The sequence below is a fragment of the Chanodichthys erythropterus genome, chromosome 6 (genome assembly GCF_024489055.1).
Source record: "Chanodichthys erythropterus isolate Z2021 chromosome 6, ASM2448905v1, whole genome shotgun sequence".
Taxonomy (NCBI): Eukaryota; Metazoa; Chordata; class Actinopteri; order Cypriniformes; family Xenocyprididae; genus Chanodichthys; species Chanodichthys erythropterus.
In genome coordinates, this window is record NC_090226.1 from 30,685,905 (window position 1) to 30,712,091 (window position 26,187).

The 26,187-nt window shown below is 41.2% G+C and overlaps 1 protein-coding gene across 2 annotated transcripts in view; it reads left to right on the forward strand.

Moving 5' to 3' along the window:
* The window catches only part of si:ch211-236d3.4 (protein FAM107B), a 52,499-nt gene that overhangs the window by 14,686 nt on the left and 11,626 nt on the right, over positions 1-26,187 (forward strand). The window contains exons 2-3 of one of the 2 annotated variants that reach the window (XM_067387478.1): positions 16,194-16,251; positions 24,531-24,762. In XM_067387478.1, coding sequence (XP_067243579.1) covers positions 16,194-16,251; positions 24,531-24,762 — 290 coding nt within the window. Of the gene's footprint in view, positions 1-16,193; positions 16,252-18,018; positions 18,210-24,530; positions 24,763-26,187 lie in introns of those variants that run through there. The other variant, XM_067387479.1, reaches the window with a different exon arrangement.

Sequence of the window (26,187 nt, forward strand, 5' to 3'; positions counted from 1 at the left end):
GCATTTCTTTTATAAATAACTAGTTAAGTTTTCCGAAGTAATTTGACGTTAATATTATACCATTCACAGCGTTATTTATAGCTTTCCCGTCTTTTTTAACAGCCCAGATAGCATGTACACTGCGTTCCAAATTATTATGCAAGAGACAAATCAGTAAAATTTCTGTACAATAAACATTCAGATTTTAGTTTTTCTAAGAAAATGTTTGTTCATTTATTTATCCATGTCTTTTTAGATAACTGGTATCAATCTCAGACAAAATAATTTGTCAGATCTGTGGAAACCCTACTTAGATGTTGTTCAACATTATTAAGCAAGTCACAGTTCTCATGCAATATGGGGATGAAGAAAGATCGTTCTGAAGATGAAAAGCATGAAATGGTGCAATGTTGTGCAAAAGGCATGAAAACAACTAATATTGTGTGAAACTGAATGGAGATTATCAAATTATCTTAAGATTTGTGAGTGATTTAGAGCACAGCAGAACTCGGTCAGATAAAGGCTTATTAATGAAAGTTCCTATCAAAAAAATGTATTGTATTAAAAGGGCAGCTATAAAAAAGCCAGTGTTGAGCAGCAAACAGGTATTTGAAGCTGCTGGTATCTCTGGAGTCTCAAGAACCTCTCCTTTCAGGCTGGCAGTTGTGCGTAAAGATGCATTTTAGACACCACTAACCAAACCTGACAAAGAGAAACATTTACAGATATGTAAATCTTACTGATATGTCACTTGCATAATAATTTGGAACGCAGTGTAGTAATCGACCCGAGCTCGGCTGCCCCGTGGCGCATGCGGCTCACAATTGGCATCGGTGTGTGTTTGCAGCTTGCTCTGGGACATGTATATTTGTTACAGCTGTAAAGCATCGGGCCGATTCCTATTCACTGTAACGTCTCGGTTACAAAGGTAACCCTCGTTCCCTGAAGGAGGGAATGGAGACGTACGTCGGACAGACCGACGAATAGGAATCTCGCTAGAGAGGCCAATCTACTTCGAGTGTAACTAAAACGAGCCAATGCACATTGGCATGCAATCATATGCATCAGCTGCTCGCCTCGCAGCGCGGGTATATAATGAGCAGCAGGTGCATTGCATCTTCAGGTTTTCGCTGCGGAGCCGAACCGGATAGGCGGCAGCATCAGCGGGGTACAGCGACTGTGGCGACGGGACGTACGTCTCCGTTCCCTCCTTCAGGGAACGAGGGTTACCTTTGTAACCGAGACGTTCCCATTCAGTCGGTCACGTTCGACGTACGTCGGACAGACCGACGAATAGGAATCCCTACCAAAGCGCCACAGGAGCTGCCCCCTTCCAGCGCTCTGTTGTAAGCCACCTGAACCCCCTTGCCTGAGGATGGTGGGACAGGGCTAACACAGAGAGAGTCGATCACTGCTGTTCCCCAAAACCCATTCAGTGAGACTATTGGATAACGCTGGGAAAGCGTACCCTTCGCTGGGAAAGGAACGCTGCGGAAGCCACATCCTTCCCCGAAGGAGTTATGTGGAGAAGTACATATGGACTAACCCTGTAGGGCTGTGCTACATATGGAAGAGCTGGGGTGACTCCAACCCGATGAAGGGTAGGTTCTCCCAGAGGGAAAGACACGGGCTTCGTTTAGGAGCAACCGTGGAACCAACCATATGGGATCCCCGTAGGGTCACACATATGGAACCCAGCCTAAACCCGGTTCTCAAGGATACAACGGAGTATAGGCCTGGCGCCAGACGCTCCGCCACGTCGGCTGCCGAAGGGATATCGGAGGACCCGACAGGGTCTCTGGAGAAAAGAAGCGCATGTAGCGCAGCAAGCCGACACTAAGCCGGGGCCTCTCCGTGCCTCTGACCTGTGGCGAGAACATGGGAGGAGACCGGCTCGACACGAAGGCTATAGTATCTAGCGAACGTGTTAGGTGTCGCCCAGCCCACAGCTCTACAAATGTCTGTCAGCGAGGCGCCACGAGCCAGCGCCCAGGAGGATGCGACACCTCTCGTGGAGTGAGCATGCAACCTGAGCGGGCAGGGCATGCCCTGAGCTTGGTAAGCCAGGGCGATGGCATCCACTATCCAGTGGGCCATCCTCTGCTTGGAGACAGCCTTTCCCTTCTGCTGGCCTCCATAACAGACAAGAGCTGGTCTGAGGTCCTGAGGCTTTAGGTTCTGTCTATGTACAGTCGCAAAGCGCGGACTGGACAGAGTAAAGCCAGGGCTGGGTCTGCCTCCTCCGAGGGCAGCGCTTGCAGGTTCACCACCTGGTCCCTGAAGGGAGTGGTAGGAACCTTGGGCACATAGCCAGGCCGGGGTCTTAGTACCACGTGGCTATCACCCGGCCCGAACTCCAGGCACGATTCGTCGACCGAAAATGACTGCAGGTCCCCTACCCTCTTGATGGAGGCCAATGCCACCAGCAGCAAAGTCTTCATAGACAGAATCTTTAAGTCTGCTGACAGCAAAGGCTCAAAGGGAGCAATCTGAAGTGCTCTCAGCACCAGAGTGAGGTCCCAAGAGGGTATGGAGAGGGGACGAGAAGGATTTAACCGTCTCGCCCCCCTAAGGAACCTGATGACCAGGTCGTGCTGACCAACAGATTTGCCATCTAAGTGGTCGTGGTAAGCGGATATAGCAGCAGTATGGACTTTGAGGGTGGAGGGGGGACAGCCTACGCTCCAACCCTACTGCAAGAAGGAAAGCACGACTCTGGTCGAGCATCTTCGGGGGTCTTCCCGGCGAGAAGAGCACCACTCGACGAACAGGTTCCACTTTGAGGCGTAAGCACGTCTCGTAGACAGTGCACGTGCCGAAGTGATGGTGTTAAGTACCTCAGGGGGTAAGTCACCTAGAACCTCCGCATCCCGTCCAAGGGACCAGACATGGAGTTTCCAGAGGTCTGGACGCGGGTGCCAAAGAGTGCCCCGTCTCTGAGAAAGAAGGTCTTCCCTCAGAGGGATGGACCAGGGAGGGGCTGTCGCGAGGAGTGAGAGTTCTGGGAACCAGGTCCGGTTGGGCCAGTAAGGCGCAACTAACAAGACCTGCTCCTCGTCCTCCCTGACTTTGCACAGGGTCTGTGCAAGTAGGCTCACTGGGGGAAACGCATATTTGCGCAGGCCCCGGGGCCAGCTGTGAGCCAGTGCATCTGTCCCGAGTGTCCCCTCGGTCAGAGAGTAAAACAACTGGCAGTGGGAGGTTTCTGGTGAGGCAAACAGGTCTACCTGAGCCTCTCCGAATTCTCTCCAGATCAGCTGAACCACCTGGGGGTGGAGTCGCCACTCTCCTGGCAGCGCAGCTCGTGATAGCTCGTCGGCCACACGGTTGAGCACACCGGAACATGAATGGCGCGAAGCGACCTCAGATGCTTCCGACTCCACAGGAGGAGATGGCGGGCGAGTTGCGACATGCGACGGGAGCGTAGACCACCTTGACGTTTGATGTACGCAACGGTCGCAGTGTTGTCCATACGGACCAGTACATGCTTGCCCTGAAGCAGGCCTTTGAGGCGGCTCAGAGCAAGGCGTACTGCCAGCAACTCGAGGCAATTGATGTGCCAATGCAGATGGGGTCCCGTCCAAACCCCTGAGACTGCATGCCCGTATTACGTGGCACCCCAGCCGGTTGCAGAAGCATCTGTGAACACCACAGCATGCCGGGACACCTGTTCTAGGGGCACTCCTGCCCGAAGAAACAAGGGGTCCGACCACGGACTGAAGGTTCGGCGGCACTCCTGAGTGATTGGCACCCGGAATGTGCCGCGCTGCCACGCCCATCTCGGGACTCGGCCGTGAAGCCAGTGCTGAAGCGGTCTCATATGAAGCAGACCGAGCGGTGTTACAGCCGCAGCAGCTGCCATATGCCCCAGGAGCCTCTGAAAGAACTTCAGTGGGACCGCTGTCCTGCCATTGAATGTATTCAGGCAGTTCAACACTGACCGAGCACGTTCCTCTGTGAGGCGTGCTATCTGCTCGACCGAATCCAACTCCATACCGAGAAAAGAGATCCTCTGCACCGGGGCGAGTTTGCTCTTTTCCCAGTTGACCTGAAGCCCCAACTGGCTGAGGTGTCTGAGCACCAAATCCCTGTGTTTGCACAACTGATCCCGGGACTGTGCTAGAATGAGCCAGTCGTCGAGATAGTTGAGAATGCGAACACCCTGTTCTCTCATGGGAACAAGGGCTCCCTCCACGACTTTCGTGAAGACGCGGGGAGACAGGGCCAGCCCGAAGGGTAGGACTCTGTACTGATATGCTCGACCTTCGAATGCGAATCTCAGGAATGGCCTGTGTCGCGGAAGAATTGAAACATGGAAGTACGCGTCCTTCAGGTCAATCGCTGCAAACCAATCTCGGGGACGGATGCACTCGAAAATGCGTTTCTGCGTGAGCATTTTGAATGGTAGCTTGTGGAGGCTCCGATTCAAAACTCGCAGGTCCAAGATCAGTCGTAACCCACCGCTTTTCTTGGGTACAATGAAGTAGGGGCTGTAGAACCCCGACCTCAAATCGGCTGGAGGGACCGGCTCTATCGCGTCCTTCACCAGTAGGACTGCGATCTCCGCACGCAGGACAGGGGCATCGGCATCTTTCACTGTAGTGAAGAGGACGTCCCTGAACTTGGGGGGGGAAGCCGGGCGAACTGAATCGCAAGCCGACCCTGATGGTCCGAAGGAGCCAGCGAGACGGACTGGGGAGCGCTAACCCGGCTCGCAGAGACCGTACAAGCAGGACCAAAGGGACCACCGGTGTACCCGCAGCAGGGCAGCGAGGTGGAACACAGGGACACGGCTCGGGGGGCTCTCTTTGTGAGGCGGCCCGAAGCGGCTTCACAGTGAGCTAGGCAACACTTACCTGGCTCCACGGATGGACAGAGGGAGCAGTCGAGGCTTTGGCTGCCCGCTGCTCGCTGCTGTCCGCTGGCGACAGAAGAGGGGGATGAGAGTGGTGAGGTTTTTCTCCTCCCACTGCTCTCCAAACCCTCTTCAGACCTGGAAATGGAGGAACTGCTCTTTAAAATTTGGGTACCGCTGCCTCTTGGGTCAGTGGCGGAACAGAAACAAACCCAATAAAGGATTTACCACCTGGCCCTCCTCCAGGGGTGGAAGAGCAGCCCCACCCATCTCTGGGTCGCCCGTCTCAGGGGTGATTCTCACCAACCAGTTAAACAGCTGCAGAGACGGGAGGCGTCATCTCCCCGCAATGGATACAGCAGAGCCTGCTGGGCCGGAGTTTCTTGCAGGGGACGACACCCTTGGCGACGAGCAGACTGAGGGGCGGCCCAAGAGGAACTCAATGGTTTGTCATGGGAAGCTCCCCGATCCGCTACTAACTGAGGAGAACCGCTGGGCTCAGTCCTCGACAGTGTCACCGAAAGGCCACCTCGTAAGATGGGAGCATTGAGAAAGCATTTAGCTTGACAACCTCTCACACCTCACAAGGTAAGCCAGGGGGCACTTCTGGACCACGGAGGTGGACATCGTCTGGCTGAGGGCCTGCGCCGTGACTTTGATCACGGTTAGTCAACAAGCGCAGCTCAACCCCAGCACAGAACTACCCTCATGCAAAAAGAGTGCCTTGGCCTCACATGCAGGGTGGGTGTGGTCTGTGTACAGCCACCCCATCCAAGAGGGTAGTGAGAGAGGAAAAACTTATGCAGATTGGCACCTTTGGCATTCCATATTTATGGCACCAATATACCCCCATACTGCCAAGTTTTCCATGCACATCTGGAAGACCCAGGAAAGCATGGCTGTAAACTCTGAATCTGAGTCAGCATAAGCACACACCATTACAGTGGGCAGCGTCACCCTCATTTCCAGAGCATAACAGCACTCTCTCCGATGCTGCAATCGACGTCTGTCCCTCAGCCGGAGCTATGAATGAAATGCTAGGTTCCCCTATGAAAAGGACCAGCAATCCAATCCAGAAACTGCACAGCTTGCAATGCGCTAGAGAGGGAGGGGCCCTAGGGGGTTGGTTCCCCGAAGGAACCACTCAACCTCATGTCACCCAAGCCAAATCAGCAAAGTAGACCTCTTCTGGTGCACCTGAGAGGGCGCTACAATGGACATTACGCAAGGGAACCGCGCATCTAGAGCGCCGAGCGAGCGCTGGGTTGCCCTGACAACCCGCGCTGCAGCCCGGCAGCTCGACAGCACACGACACGCAGAGGAGCGAGAGGTTTGCTCTCGCTGATCTCCGCGGTCTCCCAGAGTGTCGGGCAGACCCTCGGCTGTGCTTTTACACACAAGCGGCAGCTGGCCAACAACAGAGGGGACTCAAGCTTCCCGGAGAAAGAAGAGTCACGACCGGCGTGTCGACGTGATCATGTTCTCATATGAAAACATGAACACCCACGAACATCATTTCAGCACGCGCCCAGACATGCGAAACGGTGATCGTGGCCGTCAGTGAGGACAGGAACGATCGCATCCAGAAACACAAGTAGGATGTCGTCTTTAAAAAGACGCGAATCTACTTGTGTAAGCTCTTTCAGGGACTTTACTCTTTTAGAAGTGCTGAAGCACGCAGGGGAACGGCCACCGCAACACAGACAGGGATTGTATGCAGCCTGTCATGTGCTTTCTCTCTCCTTGAAGGCGCTCACTCTTACCAGCCGTAAAAACGGCTTTTCAGCGCTCAAAAGCGCACCGTACCGGCCGTGAGAACAGCCTTCTGACGCTGTCAAACAGCTATTTGCTCAAAAACGGCAAACGAAACAAAAACAGACAAAGAGAGGACTTCGACCCCGCTGCTGTGCTGTTCGCCCGCACTCTGAAAAAAAGAGAAGTTCAACCAAAAAGCTTGACTCGTCTTCTAGCAGACACTCGCTTGCAGAGAACAGGAACAAACACCGTTCGGCTCCGAAGCGAAAAGCTGAAGATGCAACGCACCTGCTGCTCATTATATACCCGCGCTGCGAGGCGAGCAGCTGATGCATATGATTGCATGCCAATGTGCATTGGCTCGTTTTAGTTACACTCGAAGTAGATTGGCCTCTCTAGCGAGATTCCTATTCGTCGGTCTGTCCGACGTACGTCGAACGTGACCGACTGAATGGGAACTGGCCCAACTCTGGCTATAGAGATCTGTGCCACTTCTGGCAATGACTCGGCTTATGTTCACTCACAGATGGTTACATAAGCAATAATTAAAATTGTCTTAAAATTGACAAGGGACCAAGGAACAAATGGAGGCATCTCCGTGTAGAAAACAAGCAGCTGTTTACCGGGGGGTAATGACGCAATGACGTGCACTTGCTAGTCTGTTCCATTTACGTGTTCTCTGAATGCTAAAGAGGAGCCTCGCCTACTTGGAAGGACCAGTCCTGCCAAGAAAGTATCCTTGACATTGAGAAACGCCTATGCATCCTTTCCTGTATAAGGGATATTTTTCGAACGAAGGAATCAGTCCTTGTTTGAAATTCCGAGGATCCTGGACATTGGAACAGTCCTTCGACGGATGTCGATGACGTAGCATCCTCAAAATTCTGGCTTCCGAGGATCCTTCCTTGACATTGAGAAACGCCTACAGGGGCCATGAGAACCCAAAGTACATATTAAAGGATTAATTCAGAATTCAAATTTCCTCATCATTTATTCACCCCCATGTCATCCAAGATGTTTATATCTTTTTTTTCTCCATATAGTGGACTTCAACGGCTATCAATGGGTTGAAGGTCCAAATTTCAGTTTCAGTGCAGCTTCAAAGAGCTCTACACGATCCCAGACGAGGAATAAGGGTCTTATCTAGTGAAATGATTGGTCATTTTCTAAAAAAAAAAAAAAAATTATATACTTTATAACCACAAGTGCTCGTCTTGCTCTGCTATGCGATGCACCACGCATTACATAATCACGTTGGAAAAGTCACGCATAGACTTGTGCCGATATTCGGTAATGCGATAAATCGCGATAATGAATATGCACGATATTGTAATCGTCGGCACTTCAGAATACCGTAAATAATAATTTATTATCAATTATTAATTTTTTATAAGGCAATTAAGAATACTTTACCCATCAATCGTATAAAATGCACAACACCGCTGTATTCTGCGTCAAAAAGACACGCGCTCAGATGTAAACAATCCCAACGTGCATGAGAAGCACATGGCGGAACCAGTGAAGGAGACGAGCTGAATGAAAGTGCGTGTTCACTCTCTGACAGCAGCATGCAGCTGTTACCAAGGAAACCGTGCAAACAAAGTAACTGCTCTAGTGAATTTTTAAAAATGCTTCAAACAGCCATTCATTTTTTGTAATCTCAGTGTTGTTCATCACAGCACCAAATACTGAATACTTAAAAAAGACTTAAAAGGATATTTATTTTCAAACCTAAACATTTTTATATTTTAATCTGTACTACAACATGCCCTAATGATTAGAAATGTTCTGATTATTTGTTATTGTTCAGTAAAACTTTGAAAACATACAGCTTCATTAGTTAACATGTTAATTCATTATCACTAAACTGACAATAAAAATACTTTTAAAGTATTAATTATTATTAATTAATGTTAATTTCTTAGTTACTATTTAATAACATTACTAAAATCAAAATAACTTCTTTAATGGACCTGAGATAAATCTAACAATTATCAGTTGTGTTTCTAAACTAACATTAACAAAAAATAATACGTTCTGTAACAAATGTAGCTATTGTTCTATCTTAGTTAATGCATTAAATAAAGTGTTATCTGTTGTTCTTTATAGCCTATTTCTTTTGCATTTTAATCGGTTTGAAAATTTCAGTCAGAGTTGTTTTTGTTTTATTACAAAAAGAGTTCTTAAACCTGTTAAACTATGACAAAAAAAATGGTTTTGCAACTTATTTTAATATCGTGATAATACCGTATACTGTGATAAAAGCTCCATCAATTAATCGCAACATGAAAATTTGATACCATCACATGCCTAGTCACGCATGATGTAGGTGGAAGTACCACGGTAAGGCGAAAAACTCTCTAAACATCCTCCATCTTCAAAATCATCCAACAATTTTTTTTTGTTTGTTTTTTGTAAAGGCCGTTTGACTTACCCTGCACCTCAATGTGCATACTATCCACCCTATCTGTCCTAAATAGTATTGAATATTACTAATGTCACATAGTATTTAGGACAGATAATATGCACATTAAGATACAGGCTTAGTCTTTGCTTTGACACTTGCTTTGGCCTTTCCAACATGATTACGTAATGCGTGTCGTATTGCAGAACTAGTGCAAGACGAGCATGTGTGGTTGAATTTTCTTTTAAGAAAATGACCGATCGTTTTGCTAGTTAAGACCCTTATTCTTCATCTGGGATTTTGTAGAGCCTTTTGAAGCTGCACTGAAATTGCAGTTTGGACCTTCAACCTGTTGGTAACTGTTGAAGTTCACTAAAAATCCTGGAATGTTATCCTCAAAAAAATTAATTTCTTTTCGACTGAAGAAAGAAAGACATAAACATCTTGGATGACATGGGTGTGAGTAAATTATCAGGAAATTTGAAATCTGAAGTTAACTTATCCTTTAAAATAAGAGTCCTAAGACACAACACGGAAACACGAAACAGGAATCTTAACAGATATAATATTAATATACCAATACTAAAACAATCAAAATCTGCCTTTTACTTTAATATGTACTGATAGCCACCATAATAATACAATGGATAGAAACAATAGAAACTAAAACTTAACAACATAAAATGCAACAATAAACACAATATAATTCCTAGCATGCATTACTTAAAACCAAAATAAGAATAAACAGTTATTTTTATAAAACATAATTTATATGTTGTGTGTGCACGCAGAGACTTATGGGAATATCCTTGTACTGTTTTTCACCATGAAATATTGTGGTAATAATTCATCATCTTTATGTCTAAAAAAACATCCATTTGACTGCATCATATGTAATTTCACTGTAATAATACAATGTTAAACTTATAATATTTCACAATATATGGTAAGGTATCTTACAGTTAACCAATTAACAGGTTTAAACTGTAGCATTCTTTTCTGTAAAAAAAATTAAAAAAAAATACAAACATTTGTATAGTGCTATCCTATACTATAGTATACTATACTACTACATTTTACTGTATTGTACTTTTTACTGAACCTTTCTGTGCTGTACTGTGATGTATTATTTTCCCATTGTTTTTCATATTTTATCGTTTCATTTTTACTGTAATACCTTTCAATGGAAGTGCTGTCATTGCAGCTATAACTTTGATTTCAAAGTGCCAGATATTGTTTCTACATAAACATTAATAGTAAGGCATATTCTCTATAGTGCAGTGTTGTGTATGACTTTCTTTCCTCAAAGGAGCATATTTTGAAAAAAAAAAAAAAAAAAAGTAAGTCATTTTGACAATGTAAGTCAATAGGGTCCTATGTTGTTTTGGGCCCCATTCATTTTATTAATTATGTGGACAAAAACTATTGAAACATTCTTCAAAATATCTACACTACCCCATAGCCTCACTATACTATAGTATACTATACTATACTATACTATACTATAGGAACATAAATATTCACACATATAATATTTATACTACTGTACTGCACCTTGCACTATACTGCATTATAAGTCAAGGCAGTTCACTGGTCCAGCAAACAATTGTGCATTCTAGACTGTAACTATCCAGTGTTGTTCCTATCAAAAAGCTGATTAACCCTTTAGATGAAAGGTTTCCATTCCTACATTTGCCAAGCATTGCGATTTCTACTAATCATTTTTTTTTTTTTAAATAGTGGTTTGTCTCCTCTCATTTACAGTGCTCAGCGTAAATGAGTACACCCCCTTTGAAAAGTAACATTTTAAACAATATCTCAATGAACACAAAAACAATTTCTGAAATGTTGTACTAAGTACAACAACTAAGTAATATAACATCTGTTTAACTTATAACATGAAAGTAAGGTTAATAATATAACTTAGAGAACAACATTTTCAGTTTTACTCAAATTAGAGTAATGCAAAAATGTACACCCCACAACAAAAACTACTACATCTAGTACTTTGTATGACCTCCATGATTTTTAATGACAGCACCAAGTCTTCTAGGCATGGAATGAATAAGTTGGCGACATAGAGTATAGAGCAGTACATGGTTGGAGTTGGAGTATAGAGCAGTACATGTGTGAATTCATGAAGCCGTCAATGAAATGCAGCTCCCCGACACCAGCAGCACTCGTGCAGCCCCACATAAGGACACTGACACCACCGTGGTTCACTGTAGGCACCATTCATTTTTCTTTGTATTCCTCACCTTTGCGACGCAATACAGTTTTGAAGACATCAGTTCCAAAAAGCTTTATCTTGGTCTCATCACTCCAGAGTATAGAGTCCCAGTAGTCTTCATCTTTGTCAGCACGGGTCCTGGCAAACTCTAGGTGGGCTTTTTTGTGCCTGGGCTTTAGAGGCTTCTTTCGTGGACGGCACCCATACATGCCATTCCTCTGCAGTGTACACTGTATTGTGTCACAGGAAATAGTCACCCCAGTTTGGCTTTCTGCTTCTGTAGATAACTGCAGTGAACTTGCATGCAGATTTTCTTCAACCCTTCTCATCAGAAGATGCTCCTGTCAAGGTGTTGACTTCCATGGACGACCTGGACGTCTCTGAGATGGTTGCAGTTCCATTTTTGTACCACTTTTGCTACAGTATTCTGACTGATAAGTAAAGCTTTGCTGATCTTCTTGTAGCCTTCACCTTTCTGGTGTAAAGAAATTATTTTCTTTCTCAGGTCTTGTGACATTTCTCTTCCATGTGGTGCCATTGCTGACAGCATGAAATGGGAAGGGGTTTTAACACCCTTTTATAGTCAACTGACTGCTGGACACTTGTGTAATTAGACTCACCTGTGGTTGAATTCTTGTTAAATTAGACATTTGTAGTCTAAAATTTAGCTTTGCTTCAGAGACTTTCAGTGGAGTGTACTCATTTTTGCACCACCCTAATTTGAGTAAAACTGAAAATTGTGTTCTCTAAGTTATATTATTAACCTTACTTTCATGTTATAAGTTAAACAGATGTTATATTAAACTTAGTCTTGTCAACATCTTGGGCCCTATTTTAACGATCTGAAACGCAAGTGTCAAAGCACGAAGCGCAGGTAACTTTGTGGGCGGGACTCGGCGCTGTTGCTATTTTCCCGGCGGGATAAATGGCTCTTGCGCCTGGCGCAAATCTAAAATGGGTTGGTCTGAAGTAGCTTCATTATTCATAGGTGTGGTTTGGCGTAACGTGAAATAAACCAATCAGAGCGTCATCCAACATTCCCTTTAAAAGCAGGTGCGCAAGTTCCATTATGGATTGCTATTATTATGGCGTATTTACCAGGCGCACGCCAGGAGCGGTTCACAGCCGAGGAGACTGATGTTCTTGTAAGAGCAGTGAAAGACAGAGAAGTTGTGTTGTATGGGGATGGGAGAAACCCACCCACAATAGCGTCGGTTAAACAGGTTTTTTCACATCTTCGTGGCACACCACAATGATTTCCGTCCTCTCATGTGTTAATATTTTTTTAGTGTAACATATGATTTGCAAAAATAACTGTTGCATCTGTGTAGATTACATGAGCAAAGTGTATGCGCGTTGTGCACGCTATACATTATGGTCAAGCATGCGCCCTTAAAATAGCATAATGAACAACGCGCAACGCGCCACTGACTTTAGACTAGGTTTTTTCTGGTCAGTGGCGCAATTGTTTAATGGAACAGCAAAATAGCACCAGGGATTGTTTGCGCCGGAACACGCCTCCTTTTTTGCGCTGAACCGCCCAGGGAGCGCAAGTTCATTCACTAGTTTAGCGACCTGCTTCTGTGGAGGGAAAAGCGCGCTTTGCGCGGGTGCAAAATAGGAATGACACATGCGTCGGTGTACAAAGACAATTGCGCTGGGTGCAAGATAGGGCCCCTTGTGTTCATTGAGATATTGTTTAAAATGTTACTTTTCAAATTTGGTGTACTTGTTTACGCTGAGCACTGAATGTCTATTGACTGCACTGCACTGCCCTAATCTACCAATACTATGCTATGCTATACTGTACTTTACAGTTTGCTATTTGTTTATTCACAATTTTAGAGATTGCCTGTATTGTTTAACGTTTAATTGGTTCTGTAACATTCGGGTGTGGAATGAGCAAACGGTCCATATGAGTCCAAACACAGGGAATTTGTGACAGGTTCATTTGTGTCTGTGTTGTCTGAATAATCACAGTCATACTGACACATATTGACTGCCTTAAGAAACATTTCACCAGAGAATCAAGATATATGAAGCCCAATTCCACCCTTAATGTACTGAGAGGCATTCTATAATTAAAGGAGAGCATTCAGTGATGAATAAATCCTAATTCAGATCTCATTCATACTATTAAACACCACTCTACCATTCACGGAACGCTGCTCCAAATATGGATTGGCTCTTAGTGAGCATAAGCTTATTTCAACCTGATTCCATTGTTACTTGAGGAGGCTTTGCATCTTTCAGCCTCTTAGTAAGTCTTTGTTGATTATAATGCTGTTTAAAGCCTGTCTCCCAATGAGAGGACACAAATCCCCTTTAAATACAAGCAAATTAATTACATCTCAATAAAGCTTCCTTTTTATGTCAGGCCTGAGAGCTCACTCAGAGGGAAAACATTGATATTTGTGCAGGTGAATAAAAATCCTATGTTGGTTTTGTTTGCAAAGGGCGTGAAAGGGACAGCTAAACAGAAATTATTGCACCCACTGAATTTTGCCTCTAGGTTGTAAGAGGTCTATGTAAGCCTGAAATTAAAGACATTTGTTCTTTCCTTAGAATGTCTCTTTCTTTTATATCCCCTTTTCCACGTGCTTACTGTGAATGATAAGACAGTGAGGCCCTTGTGACAACACCAAGCCTGAGCAGGCTTCTCCTAGCAACTGCAGCAACGGTATCCATTCACAGTGTTCTGCATTGAATATAGCTCAGGAAAGAGCTGGAAAAGAGTCCTCGGGCATTAATTTGTAATTTGTAAAAACTGGGGGATGTGAGGTCCACATTTAAAAGGAGAGGGGGTGCGTGCTCCCACTGCTGGATCGCAGTACTTTTACATCTGAGACCAAGTGGTTCCCTGAGTGTAAATACTGGGGTTGAATATGAATATGTTTTGGTTCTGTTCTGTTTGCCTGTGTTCCTTGCCATTATAAGTTGACCTAGTTTCCTCTTGTGTGCCAGTTAACTATGTTCACCTGTGGTTCATTTAGTTCCCTCATTTACCTCTGTGTATTTAAGTCCTCGGTTTCCTTTGTTCAGTTGTCCATTCTACGTTATGTTAAGATGAGTTGTTCTTTTTCCATGACTCCCGAGTTCTATGCTAAATAAAACCATTACTGCTGCTAATAGATCCTGCTTTCAACTTTATTTGCAACCCAGCCATAACAGTTGCTAACAGGGTGAAAAATATTTAAGTGAAATCTTAATGCTTGTGAAAAAATGGATATTATGTCATCATTTACCCTCATGTAATTCCAAACCCATAAGAATTTTGTTCATCTTCAAAATCTTCAAATTAAAATATTTTAAATGAAATATGGAATTGCTGTCCCTCCACTGAAATTCCATTCCCCTCCGAAATTGTACACTTCAAAAAGTATATGACACATATGATATATATGACAATGAAACTAAACACAATCCACCGTGCCATTCGCCATTGCCGGCTAAAACTCTATATGTCAAAAAAAAAAGCCATATCTAAACATGATCCAGAAGCGCAGGCGTTTTCTCTGGGCCAAGGCTCATTTAAAATGGACTGTGGCAAAGTGGAAATCTGTTCTGTGGTCAGACGAATCAAAATTTGAAGTTCTTTTTGGAAAACTGGGACGCCATGTCATCCGGACTAAAGAGGACAAGGACAACCCAAGTTGTTATCAGCGCTCAGTTCAGAAGCCTGCATCTCTGATGGTATGGGGTTGCATGAGTGCGTGTGGCATGGGCAGCTTACACATCTGGAAAGGCACCATCAATGCTGAAAGGTATATCCAAGTTCTAGAACAACATATGCTCCCATCCAGACGTCGTCTCTTTCAGGGAAGACCTTGCATTTTCCAACATGACAATGCCAGACCACATACTGCATCAATTACAACATCATGGATGCGTAGAAGAAGGATCCGGGTACTGAAATGGCCAGACTGCAGTCCAGATCTTTCACCCATAGAAAACATTTGGAGACCTAAGACAGTTGAGCAACTAGAAGCCTGTATTAAACAAGAATGGGACAACATTCCTATTCTTAAACTTGAGCAACTTGTCTCCTCAGTCCCCAGACGTTTGCAGACTGTTATAAAAAAAAGAGGGGATGCCACACAGTGGTAAACATGGCCGTGTCCCAACTTTTTTGAGATGTGTTGATGCCATGAAATTTAAAATCATCTTATTTTTCCCTTAAAATGATACATTTTCATTTGATATGTCATCTATGTTGTATTCTGAATAAAATATTGAAATTTGAAACTTCCACATCATTGCATTCTGTTTTTATTCACAATTTGTACAGTGTCCAAACTTTTTTGGAATCGGGTTTGTAATAATAATAATAATAATAATAATATAGCGCATGAGTCATGCAGAGTACTTTTATGTTGCCTTTTATTATTATGTTGTTTTGGTCCATTTTTGGAGATGGACAGCCCCTGGTTACTGTTTGCAATTGTTGTACATCAAAGTGCAGCATTAACATCTGCTAAACATCTCATATTGTATTCTACAGAAGAAAGAAAAAAACATACAGTTTGGAATGACATGAAGATGAGTAAATGATTTTTGGATGAGCTATTCAAGAACGATCCAACTATAAACTATCTAAATAACCATATACTGTATTAAACTCAACAACCTGTGAAAAACGGTTCTTAGAAGGTTCTTTGCTGAGCCTAAGATTGTGCCTTTATTTTCTAGAGCATAGAAATGCTACTCCTTGCTAGAATTGCATGGCAAGAGAAAAGCAATGGAACAGCTAGTTTCATGTTACAGCAGCAGAAGCATAGTTAATGTGCCTCCACCTTTCCTGGATCCGTGACAACTGAAGTCTCTCATAATACATCCTAAATCAATTGGAGAAAGGAGCAAGCAGACAGAAAGTCAGTAATGCTGTGATTGATGAGAGTGATGTGAATATTTGTAAGCTGATAAGCCTCTTTTTTTCTCTCTTTTCTGTCTCTCTCTCTTGCACGCATCAGAAGGGATACAACATTGAGCAGCAGAGTGTGAAAAACGGAAAACACCTGAATGGAGCGGGTAAGTCTACACTTATGTGTCCTCGAGAACAATGAAAGCTGGCCAACAGCCCTGCAGAGGAACAATGCAATGTTGCTACAGCTCCTTCTATCTTTGACCTTGTTTCTTGACACGTCACGGCTGGGTCAAAAAAACTTCCGAAGTTCCTGCCATGCTTCCTGACGTAAAATAATAATAAAGGCTTTTAAATGTGTCATGTGCTGCTGGCCTTGAAAACTTCTTCATTTGATCTAGGAGCAAAGACAAGAAAGAACCTGTTTTTAACAGATGTTAGGCATAATGCAAAGTTTAGTTGTTTGGCAAGAAACATTAAACTTGCACAATTAATATAGAATTACGATCAAGTAAATTTTTTTTATATAGCAATTTTCACAATACACATTGTTTCAAAGCAGCTTTACAGAAAATCATGATGTCAATGTTTATAATATCTTCCTGCCTTATACTGTAGTCACATTTAGCAGATTAGAGCTGGCCGATAATATTACATTTTGCAACGCAGTTGAGCTATATAGGCTAGTATATATTGACCTATGAGAGTAAACTATATGTATGCAAAACTTATATATACAAAGACCTGGGTGATAATATAGTTGCATAATCATGCAATTTAAGATATGTTATATTTTTATTTATATATTTATATTATTTATATATTTATATTTTTGTGACGATATAAAAAATCACACTGCCGAGATTTGCTATATAGTGCTATATAGTCTATATATATGCAGATAAGGATGTACTATCTATATAACATTTAATACATTTACGTTTTTCGACATGATAACAATCAAGCAGTTGAGACTTGCTATGTGAAAGCAAGTGAAAATGTTCTTATCCTTCTATCAGTTACATACCACTTAACATGAGTGTACTGTATGTATGCAGGTAAGGTTGGACATACTTATAGCAGTTGTATAATTTGTTATTAATTATTAATTTGTTAAATAATCAGATCAAGGTGTCCTTATATCTGATATGTATCTTATATCTGAATATATATCTTATATCTGAACTACTTCAAACATCTCATCCAAACAGAATTTAGAGTCAAAACTACATTAACTGTTTCTATAATATTAGTTTTAAGTCTTTTATCTTTAATAAAAAATAAATAAATAAAATCAGGGACCATCAATCGCAAAATAGAAATTGTGATTGCTTTAAATTTTGGTTTGCACCAATAACACATTGTTATTTAATAGCCTATATAAAATAGATTTTTTTTTTTCTGACAAAAACAACTATATTGTTATATACTGTTACAATATGAATTTCCTCATAACATGGTATACATTTTTGTTACTATCATCCAACCCTAACATATTCATATAGTTTTAATATTTAATTTTTTTTCTTATATAACTAACAAATCTCCCACAGAAGCCCTATTTCCAGTGGGGAAAAAAAAAATCATTCCATGGATTATCAAGTTAAGATGACCCTGACCTGATAGTCCATATCCAGAGATGTTGTTTCATGTAATCTTGAATGTAAACATGAACATTGCGTGCTCGTAAGATGATGCACTCTGTATGTGTATTTATTTTAAATTGCCCAGTATGAGTTTGTGAAGGATGAAAGCTTCTTGGTAGACTAATGGTTAATGTGAGATTTAGCAGAAGAGGGAGAGAGGGAGAGATTAAGCGCTCCACTAATCCTATCAGACTCCTGAGAAAGAGTGTGTGTGTGAAAAATAAAGTTGGGAGGAGCAGGAGGGGCGTAGCTTTGATGCCCAGTGGTCACATGACTGTTTACACTGTGAGAGAGGAGGCATGTGTGTGAAGAACAGCAGAAACTCAGGAGAAACGGCCCTCACATAAACATGTAGGATATCTCACACACACATACACGCGCACACACAGACAACAGCAGGATGGACCAGAGAGTTGGACACAGTTTGTATCCCCCTGAAGGCCAGCCCAGCAGACCCAGAGATGTGCTTGTTAAGTCAGGTAAGACAGATACAGACTGCGGCTGAGATTACAGGATGCTGAACTGATGATGCATATTGTGCAGTAAAACTTTACCAGGGGTCTGTATTTGAATACCAAGGATAGGAACATGTGTCACTCTTATCATAAAAGGAATTTATAGAGTTGTAGTATTCATTGAGTTTCAAAGTATTATTACTATGTAACAACTCAGTTACAATGTAGTAATTACAGATAAATAACTGTTTTATATTTAGTATCAAGATACATTCACACTGTTGCATTTTTTTTGCACATGCAAAAAAATGTTATGATCTCTACCTGCTTTAAACCATAGATTCCTGTTTTCAGGGTTAAATGTATAAAGTTTTTGAGAACAAGTAGTAGTATATGAAAGAAAAACTAAGAAGGCAAAAGAATGACATAAAAGTCACTTAAAGAAATCAGTTCGCTGAGAAACAGGGAGCCATGCTTTCTCTGGGCATAGTGCCCAACTTGTTCCTCATGGCGTTTTGTTGCACAGTGAGGCAACAGACTTCAAAAACCATTTGACATTTTCTGCATGTATTTTTGTCAGCTGGAGGTAAGCATCTGGAAATTTTTAGGTGTCAGTAACATAGGCTAAATCAATATCCCTGCATCTTAGTGACAAGAAGGATCATCTTTCACAATTTTGTTGTTGTAATGTTTTACCAGCAGTATCTTGCTTTATGTTTGTTTTAGCCGAAAAGCGCAAGGTCCACAATGTTCTTCTGCCTGACCATGATCGACACCAATAAACCCTGCTTTGTGTATTTGAACAGTTATCTTAAATCATCCATCTCAGAATGCCCAGCTTTTAAACAAACACGCCTTTCACCAACATATCTTGGAAGTCTATTAAGCAATTTCTATGTGAATTAAACCTTAAAGGGTTAGTCACCCAAAAAAGAATATGTCATCTTTTACTCAGCATCATGTTGTGCCAAACCTGTATGACTTTCTGGTAACACTTTATTTTAAGGTGACACTTGTACATGTACTTACTCTAGTAATTGCAGTAAATTATCCCTAACTACAAGTAACTAAACCAAAACCAAACTCATGCAGTTAATTAATATCACTCAGTAATTATTTGAGTAAGTACAATGTAACAAAGTCACCTTAAAATTAAGTTTTACCGACTTTCTTTCTTGTGTAAAACACAAAAGAAGATATTTATGGAGGTCAGTGCTGCCCAAAACATCAATGCACCCCAATGACTTTCATTCCAAAATTCCACATTTTTCAAAATATCTTTTTCTGTGTTTTCTTCAGAATAAAGACACGCATGCTGGTTTGGAACTAAAAATTTTGAGTGAACTATCCCTTTAAGTCTGTCTCTTCTTTTGTTCTCTTATTATTCTATTATATTCTATTATATAAAAATAGCTTAGGAAAAAGAGAATGATCCAAGTTATACAATCTAAAGATAAAGCAAAAAAAGATTTGTTAAGCTGCATGTTCATCATAAAAACTGTTCTTATTTAATCTTCTAGTCTAGATGTAGGTGCTTGAAATAGGTTATATTGTGTTATTGTCCATAGAGACTGCTGCGTTGTTTCTTGCTGGGCACCTTTATAATGCTAATTCCCTGTCTGAGAGCTGTGCCTAAATTTTATGGCTTGCCAAGGACCAGTATTCAGCGGGGATTATGGGAAATAGCACCACATTTCCCACACACACAAACACACACACACCCATGGGAGAATGGGATCCCAGGGCATCCTCTCAGAATGCTGATGTCGCCATGACAACTGTCAGCATTCTATTTGTATACAATCCAATGTGGGAACAAACTTCTTATGTAACAGAGGGGGTTTTTAGTTGTTGTTGTTGTTGTTGTTTCAAAAATGGTCTTTTTAATGCTGAATTCCTGGTGATCAACAAGACAATATGTATATGCAGAGGAATCTAAACTGTGATAACATAGTATTGCCTTAACTATTAGTTAATTAATTTGTTTGTTTGTTTGTTTATTAATTCATTCAGCCTATTTTAAACATTAAAAATAAGTTTCAATTAATACAAAATGAATTTGGATACTTAAGGCGCATTTAAAAATTTTGATCTGAAAGAATGGAAGTTTGTTCTTTTAAATTATAATATGATCCCAATTCTGTTTAAAATATTAGTGGAAAATGTTCATAGTTAATATGATGAAATATACGGTTGTTACTCTGCTAGGAGACCTGTGTGATTCTGAGGGGAAATACTCAAAATAATTAACAAAATAAATATCAACGAAAAGTGGAGTTCTTAGAGCATCACTTCATATGCTGTTTTGTAATCTAAAGAAATGAAATTGCTATATTTTAAGTGTGACTTAAGTGTCCAAATACTTTTTAGGACCATTGTATTTCAAAGTGCCATGGTAATACCATCTGTTACCATCTACTGAAGCATTTCTTGAACGGGTTAGCATATTAGCACGCTTTTAATTATAGTAGGCCATACTGAAATCACTTTCGGTTATGCTGGGAATATAAGGAAACACCTGCTGTAGACACACAAAATCGAATTAACCCCACGATGTATCATCTGCAATTCTTGGAAATAGACTCAGATCTGATCAGCAGAAGCCCATGACTTTCCTGTCTGTGTGACTCCTGGGTTTGCGGAGGATGTTGATAAATACATTATGCCCATAATAGAGGGATATTCACTTTCAGAGCAGACACAGTCCACCCTCTGCTGCTCTTCACCATGTTACCGATCCCTAATCAATGAGATCAAGGACAGGCTTCCAGAGCCCCAGATTATGTAGCAGTACAAAACATATTGTAGCGCTTGTGTATGTGTATATGTGTATGTGTAAGTACTTTTATCCCACACTGAACTCTGTCTGGAAGCTCTAAATAAATACACAGAAGTCTTTTGTATTTCATAACCATGATGCAACATTCACCCTGCACATAACATTGATCTTATGCTCACACAGTTTACTCAGTTAACAGCAAACAGATATTGCAGCACATTCATAGCTACATAAGCCCACACAGCAAAATCCCCAGAGTTAAATCAACTCTGTTCAGATTACATATGGTCCCTCTCTATATAGTGTTAAAGTAACACTGAAGCAGAGTTAAAGTTAAGGAGATAATTAAGTGATGATTGAGCGTTAGTGATGAACACCTAATGTTAACAAGCAGAATCACGAAAAGAAACACAAAAACTACAACTGAATTCCAGCAACAGCCTTAGATGAAATAAAATGAAGATAAAAGGCATAAAATCTCTCAAGATCTGATAAAACAACTCCACAAACAGCATATTATCTCATTAACTTTAACTCTGCTTCAGTGTTATTTTAACTCGATGTAGAGAGGGACCATATGTACTCGGAGCAGAGTTGATTTAACTCTGGGGTTTTTGCTGTGCACATACTGTGTAGACTCTCTGACTCCCTTGTGCTAACACACTCTCTGTCCAACCAGTGATTCTGGATTCATAATCCTTACAAACATGAAATATCTCTTTTAATGGATTAACAGCATTTTGTATAACCCAAAAAGGTCATATCAGTGATATTAGTCCAATGGACTGTGAGAGATTTACTTTTAGCTTTATTTTCCTGATGCATATGACATTTTCATGATTGTGGAAATTGTTTCTAGGGGAAAAGAAAATAACAATTTTGAGTACAGTTGTCAACTATGCAAAATTTAAAACTACTGTATATCTAAAATGAGATTTTTACATTTTCTGAAAGAAAATGTGGTATTTATATTATACGTATCAAATGCACTGCCACGATGGATTGTTGGTTACATGCTGAGCAGCATGTTGCTAGGTGGTTGCTGAGGTCTTCCGGATGGTTGCTGCTGTTGGTGGTTGCTAGTCAAAAGAACCCACCACCAAGTCTCTATGATATTCTGATGTAATACTCTAGGTATTTTCTTGCCTTAATCATCAACCTGGTGACAAATATCACCATAAATCCAATCACACCTCTTCACAACAAGCATTTGAGGTATATCATTCATATCTGCAGCACGAAGTGCGGGCCAAAGTATAGTACTTGAATGGTTGTATTCCCTTACCCTTACAAAGTATGAGCAATAATACTGTAATAGGGCACCCAGGTGAAAAATAAGTACATTTCTATAATGTCAAGTCACTTGTGACTAAAGTGCTCTATTTTCGTGTACTTAATGTACTAAAAATTCTTCTTTAGTACTAATTAAGATAATCTTAAGAACATCTAAGTGTGCTCAACTGTGCTATTTTGAGACACCATGAAATATGAACTAAAATGTGCTTTTAATATACTATCTCTGTATTTAAAAAATGTGTTTAGTTACCACTTATAGTACATTTGAACCCAGAGTGTACTACAAATGGTAACTAAAAACATTTTTTTAAATACAGAGATAGTATATTAAAAGCACATTTTAGTTCATATTTCATGGTGTCTCAAAATAGCACAGTTGAGCACACTTAGATGTTCTTAAGATTATCTTAAAGGTACAATTTGTGATATTTTTTCCGCTAGAGGTCGCTACAAGCCTATTCAAAACAAAGGCGTAGTTTGATGACGCCAAGTTACAGAGCGGAAACTTGGGACATGTGGTCTCCATCTCAATGGATGGTGCAAAAGCATAGGGATTGGAGTCTGGAAGAACTAGGAGCTGGAGCGATTGATCAACACACGCATCACGAGCAGCGGGACTTTTATTATGACACAGTCGCCGGCGCCGCTTCCGCTTTTCCGGTCATGAGTTTACGGGAGCTGTCCTTGTCGACAGAACCAGCGGCAGATGGTAAACAGTAATTATGTTCCATAAATAAGTTACACAATCTACCATAAAACGTGCAAGAAGTAAATAAGGAACTGCTTGAAGCGAGCTAGTGGTTTGCTGGACGCTAGACACTACTTCCGCATTTGTCCACGGCACTGTTGTCATGTGGTTTCTACGTCAGTAAAGGCGGTAACAAAGGTAACTGACGTCATTGACAGGCGACTGCACTGCCCCGTGTCACTGTTAAGAAAGGGAATTTTCTCATGATTTACAAGTAGTTGAAAACATTAGAGATATTGTTAGTAATCAGCTGGACAAAATATATAACACTAGCCTAGTGGTTTTTGGATATTTTACTGCAAAAATTTTACATATTGTACCTTTAATTAGTACTAAAGAAGAATTTTTAGTATATAAAGTACAAAATTAGTGCAAGAAAAAAGAGTACTTTAAGTACATTATAGAAATGTACTTTTTTCACTGCAGAATTAACTGAGAATATAAGAAAAAAATGGATTTAGCAAATTAAATACTTAGAATATAGGTTTTAAAAAAGGAAAAAGGTTTTATTTACATGTTTGAACGGAAAAAAAAAAAAAAAACTTGGTTGTAAACTTGCTAACCTCTGATACCAAACCCTGTGCCACGAATACTTTCACATGCATGAATTCCCTTCATCATCTTACCTGTCATCATCAACATCATTTCATCCCTGTCCTCTTCTTGTGCACTCTGATTGAGGAGTGCTAAGAATTGAGCTCAGCTTTTTTAATATTGAATGGTGGAGACTGTCTCTGGTTCCTCCTCCAGGCAGAGCATTGTTCGGAGCAAGCTTCAATGCATATGACACCTGATCTGCTGTCACTTTAGCATGGATCACTGCACTTTTAATCTGTCCTATCATGAGAGGAGTGTCTCTACCCATGATGCAGTTGGGCTGGCTTGCATTATGGATCTGGATGCACATTTGTCCTTTTGTGGTGATGAATTACAAGCTTGTCTGAACCAGTACTATTTAATATCACAAGAAACTCACTTGCATTTTGGCAACTTTTCACAAAAATATTGTACCACATAATATTTCACAACAAAATCAAATACATATTTATATAAATTCTAGGGAAACAAGAAAACAAGTGCAAAAATGTTTTACAAAAAAAATTAAAAATAGTTAAAGTGAATTATCTTAGGGGTCAGAGGTAGTCAAGATAATTCACATCAGTGCTCCGTCTGTGTGTGATGGTTTGTTAAGAGGTCTGTGGTCTCCAAATAGACTCAGCAGAAGGAAATGAAGGAAAGGAATTTTCTCCCAAACCCAGAGGAAAGTAAACACCTGCTACTTTCAGGAAACCTGCTTCAGCTTACATGGAATCATTTAAACTGGAGCAGAGACAAGCTGTTTGTAGTGGTGTATGTAAATGCTGGCTCTCTGGTTGTTTATGCTGCACCATCCCACTTACTGCTGTTTATGTTATTCTTTTTCTCTAGCTTTCTGCACCCAGTAAAAAGAAGTCAGGAAGGAAAAAAGTTATTTCCTTTCAACAAAACCCTTCCTCTCACATTGTTTTCTCTCTGTCCTCAGCCTCAGCATATGCCGATATTCAATGGGAACAGCCTCATCAGCCGAGAAACCCGGACAGGGATCCATTTGGTTACCCTCATCGCGAGATCCCCCCGTTGGCCAGTTACGCTCCTCAACCTGATTACATGACAGGAGATGATGATCTCATCAAGCCCAAAAAGCTGATTAATCCAGTGAAAGCCTCTAAAAGCCACCAGGAGCTTCATCGGGAGTTGCTTATGAACCAAAAACGGTATGAGATACACAAGTGTACAGTACATACACACTCTAGCATGGATGACAAATCCTGTGCAAATTGTCCAGGATGGCTTCTGTGATCATACTTTGCAATCTGATAATAAGCCAAAAATGGACTGATTGGCTTTTTCCTGATGTGCACATTCCTGTGAAAATAGCATACTTTAAGTCCCTTTGGGTCAAATAATCTGCTAAATTGCAAGTAATACTCATTACATTCAGAGTGAGGAAGCATCTTCTGTGGGTAGGTGATGTAGAGCAGAGCGGAGCACAACCTAACACTTTTTTGGCTTTCTCGGTTTAAATCAAACTTGGGGTTTAGAGTATCAAGAGAGGAAAAGAGAGAGAAAAAAAATCTTGGTTTAGTTCCCCGACCACACTGTGACTCTGCGTTCAACAGTGCTCTCTTCCACTCTCATTACCCACAACTGAGCAAGGGACCTAACCCTCAATCACTCCCCGGGTGCCGTAGCAAAAAATGCCTGCCCACTGCTCAGGTGTGTACTCACTGCTGTGTGTGTGTGCACTTGGATAGGTGAAATGCAGAGCAAAACTTCAGAGTATTCATACTTGGCTATACAGTAGGTGGCCATCCAAAAGGGTGTTTCTACCGCCGCACGTGCCGCCGCGTCTCAAAGTGCATTTGCAGATTTTGACCGCTGAGTGGCGCTTTAACCACATGTTATCCAACAAATGCATCAAAGCACATTTATCTTTATGCAAAATGTCAATTTTCTCACATATTAAGCCTATATTTATCACAAATACATTTTTTATTTATATTTTAAACTCCTTTAATAAAACAGCATGGATTTTTGACACGCACTTTCTTTGTTATTCGTTACCTGTCCTTTATTTGACAGATAATTAGGAAAATGTAGCCTATCTGTTTGGACACTGATTAAGAAATTGTTGCATGTTTCATGAATTATATCCTTTATTTTAGTAAAACGTGAGTCACTGAATAATTTCGCTCCCATTATTAAGGCACGATTTAGCTAAATCATTGAAACTAAAAAGAATGGACGGATTAATAAAACGTCATAAAAAACTGCAACTCCTGCAGCCGCATTTAAATGCAGGAGTGTATTCTATTCCTCAAAATATCAAATATCAAATTCAGAAACAACACATTCCAACGGATCTGTTGGGTAGATTACTTATGAATTGTAATCAGTTACTTATTACAAATTTCATGACATAAGTAATATAATCTCTTAGATTGCAAATTGTAGTAATGTAATCTGTGTAGTAAAGTAATCATTTAAATTACTTTTGTGCTAACCCTATTTGATGTCACACATATCGTAGGATAATCTTGTACTATTTTGACAGATACAAAGAAAAATATATATTCCAAAAAATATTTATTAAAAATATTCACCAACAAGAGCCTCAACAGATTCTTTTTAAAGTGCAA